This window comes from Colobus angolensis, unplaced genomic scaffold (genome assembly GCF_000951035.1).
Source record: "Colobus angolensis palliatus isolate OR3802 unplaced genomic scaffold, Cang.pa_1.0 Scaffold107, whole genome shotgun sequence".
NCBI lineage: Eukaryota > Metazoa > Chordata > Mammalia > Primates > Cercopithecidae > Colobus > Colobus angolensis.
Genome location: NW_012111697.1, coordinates 3952914 through 3955617, shown reverse-complemented (window position 1 = coordinate 3955617; position 2704 = coordinate 3952914). Strand labels below are relative to the sequence as shown.

The 2704-nt window shown below is 53.9% G+C and overlaps 1 protein-coding gene across 1 annotated transcript in view; it reads right to left on the bottom strand.

Moving 5' to 3' along the window:
• Positions 1–1870: 1870 nt before the first annotated feature.
• SDHAF1 (succinate dehydrogenase complex assembly factor 1) overlaps positions 1871–2704 on the bottom strand; it is a 1202-nt gene continuing 368 nt past the window's right edge. The window contains exon 2 of the mRNA XM_011948988.1: positions 1871–2704. Coding sequence (XP_011804378.1) covers positions 2558–2704 — 147 coding nt within the window. The 3' untranslated portion in view covers positions 1871–2557.

Sequence of the window (2704 nt, the reverse complement as noted above, 5' to 3'; positions counted from 1 at the left end):
AGCCTGGGCAACAAGAGTGAAAACTCTGTCTCAAAAATAAATAAATAAAATAAAATAAAGAATAAAAATATTAGCTGGGTGTGGTGGTGCACGCCTGTAGCCAGCTACTCAGAAGGCTGAGGTGGGAGGATCACTTGAGCCTGGGAAGCTGAGGCTGCAGTGAGCTGTGCCACTGTACTCCAGCCTGGGTGACAGAGATCCTGTCTAAAAAAAAAAAGAAGTTAGATCACTTGCCTGTGATCACATAATCAGTAAGTATGGGAGCTGGGATTCAAACCCTGCCTTCCCATTCCCAGGTCTGTGCTCTTAGCCACTGCTCACCTGTACAGCTCCTCCCTCAAATCAGGCATTCCTCCATCCTCTCCACCGGGCAAATCTCTCATCTGTAACACCCAGGTTAATGTATCTTCCCTTCCAACCCAGGATGCCCGGCCCCAGTGGAAACTTGATCCCTGCCTGCAGCCCTGCCAGGAGCTCCAATCCTGGGGCTTGTCAGGGCTCAAGATCATGGAACCAGGAGTGAGGGGGTGGCAGGAGATGCAGCTGATGTAATTGGGGGGGGGCTGGATGGGTAGGACCCCATTGGTTTTTGGCTTTTACTTTGAGATGGAGCCAGGAAACGATTAACATGATCACCCTGATGGAAGAAATTGAGGCTGAGAGAGATGAATGAGGTGGCTGAGGTCCCATGGTGAGGACAAACCTGAGACAAAGCTGAAGTAGAAGCCATGAACAAGTAAACCAACAGCCTTGTGCCTGGGGCACACCAGGCCCCAGCTGAGACCCTGTATTTCTTCCTTTTGCCCCCTCCAGGCCTTTCCCCACACTGGTCTTTTTTTTTGAGACATAGTCTCACTCTGTCGCCCAGGCTGGAGTGCAATGGGGTGATCACGGCTCATTGCAACCTGTACCTCCAGGGTTCAAGCGATTCTCCTGCCTTAGTCTCCTAAGTAGCTGGGATTACTGGTACCCACTACCATGCCTGGCTAATTTTTGTATTTTTAGTAGAGACAGGGTTTCACCATATTGGCCAGGCTGGTCTTGAACTCCTGACCTTGCGATCTACCCACCTTGGCCTCCAAAAGTGCTGGGATTACAGGGGTGAGCCAGTGTGCCCAGCCTTGGTCTTCTTGCCTAGAAGCCTATCCTGGCAATTAATTCTTCAAATTGCAATTCTACTTTATAACCATTTGGGCATGTGGCTCCCCCACTAGGATTAGGGCAGCGACTGTTTCTCTTCCATCCATCCTCCCTTTGGTCTGAGGTCTATGCTCCTTACCTGTGGTCCTCCTCCCCACAGCTACATCCACAAGAACTAATTTCCACTTATTTAACTGACATGAGTGTAAATACAGCTCAGCGATGCAAAATGCATCCCTCCACAGAATGTCTAGGGCAGGCCCATATGGGGACACAGGAGGGAGTATACCTGTGATCTATGGGGTTCATCTCCCCTCCCCTGCCCCAGGCCTTGTCGTTCATTGTAGCTGAGGCTGGACCCTTCAGCTGGGTTTGAGAAATTTCCAGGTCTGAGACCCCCACTACTGCCTCAGAGGCTCCGAGCCAGTTCTCAGCTCCACCATTTCCTCTTCCACACAAAGATGTTAAATAACTTGCCCTCCATTAGGGAGCCAACTGGGGTATCTTTGGGGGTTAAGCCAGGATGAGCTCCCTCCACAGATCTGCCCAGGGGAGAGAACTATGCGGCTTCAATCAATGTGCCAGTCTAGAGGACTCCCCACACCTATCACCTCCCAGATGGTCCCTTCCAGGTGTCTGTGTGTGTGTGTGTGTGTGCACGGCGGTGGTGGTGGTAGGGGTGCGTTTCAAAAATCCTCAAATATATAAAAGCTTTAATACCACCAACAGGGAAGTAGACATATCCCCAATTTTATTCCCTTTGTCCAACATTCTGAGAGGGAAAGGGCAAATGAGTCAACGTTGCCCCTCAAAACCATCAAGTAGGGCCCTTCAGTTGATCAACCAGGGTGATAGACCGCTAGCCCCTTCCCTGTGGTCCTGGCTTGTCACAATCAGTGGGCGAAAGTTTTCCCAAAGGGGATTCCGGGCTTCTCACCGCTTGATCAGGGAACCTTCCCAAAACTTTCTCAGCAAAAAGTCTGCACTTCTCAGAGTTAAATACAGGAGAGGGGAGACTCCTTGAGGAGCCAGGGGTGGGTATGTTCTCAGGGGTCAAGAGAAGGGTGTCTCAGGCTCTCCCTGTCCAGCAGGGGGCGTCCTGGCTCCCCGTACCTTCGGGCAAGTAGCTCTCGGCTTGACACTGTCCAGCCCGCCGGCGTCCCAGGCCGCCCCAAGCCTTCATGGGGGAGGAGCGCCGACCTGTCTCCAAGCATCGGAAAAGGTGGGCCTCTCTTGCCGTCCATCACGAGGCTCTCCAGGCCCCCTGCGTCGCCAATGGGGAGTCTCTGACATCCCCAATTCGTCGAGCTAGTCTCTCGAGATCTCTCACCTCAGGCGGGTTCCCCAGTGCCCCCCATGCAATCAGGCGAGCCTCCTGGCTCCACCATGCCATCGAGCGAGTTCGGCTCTTCGCCAGTCACCGTCCGTCGGGCCGGGTCTCCGGTGCCCCCGTGCTGTCGTGGGGGTTCCTTGGACCGTCGCCGTCGTCAGGCTGGGAACCCACGCCGCCAGGCTCCTCGGTCTGGGCCCGCGGGCGTACGAAGGCGCCCATGGCGGTGGCGTG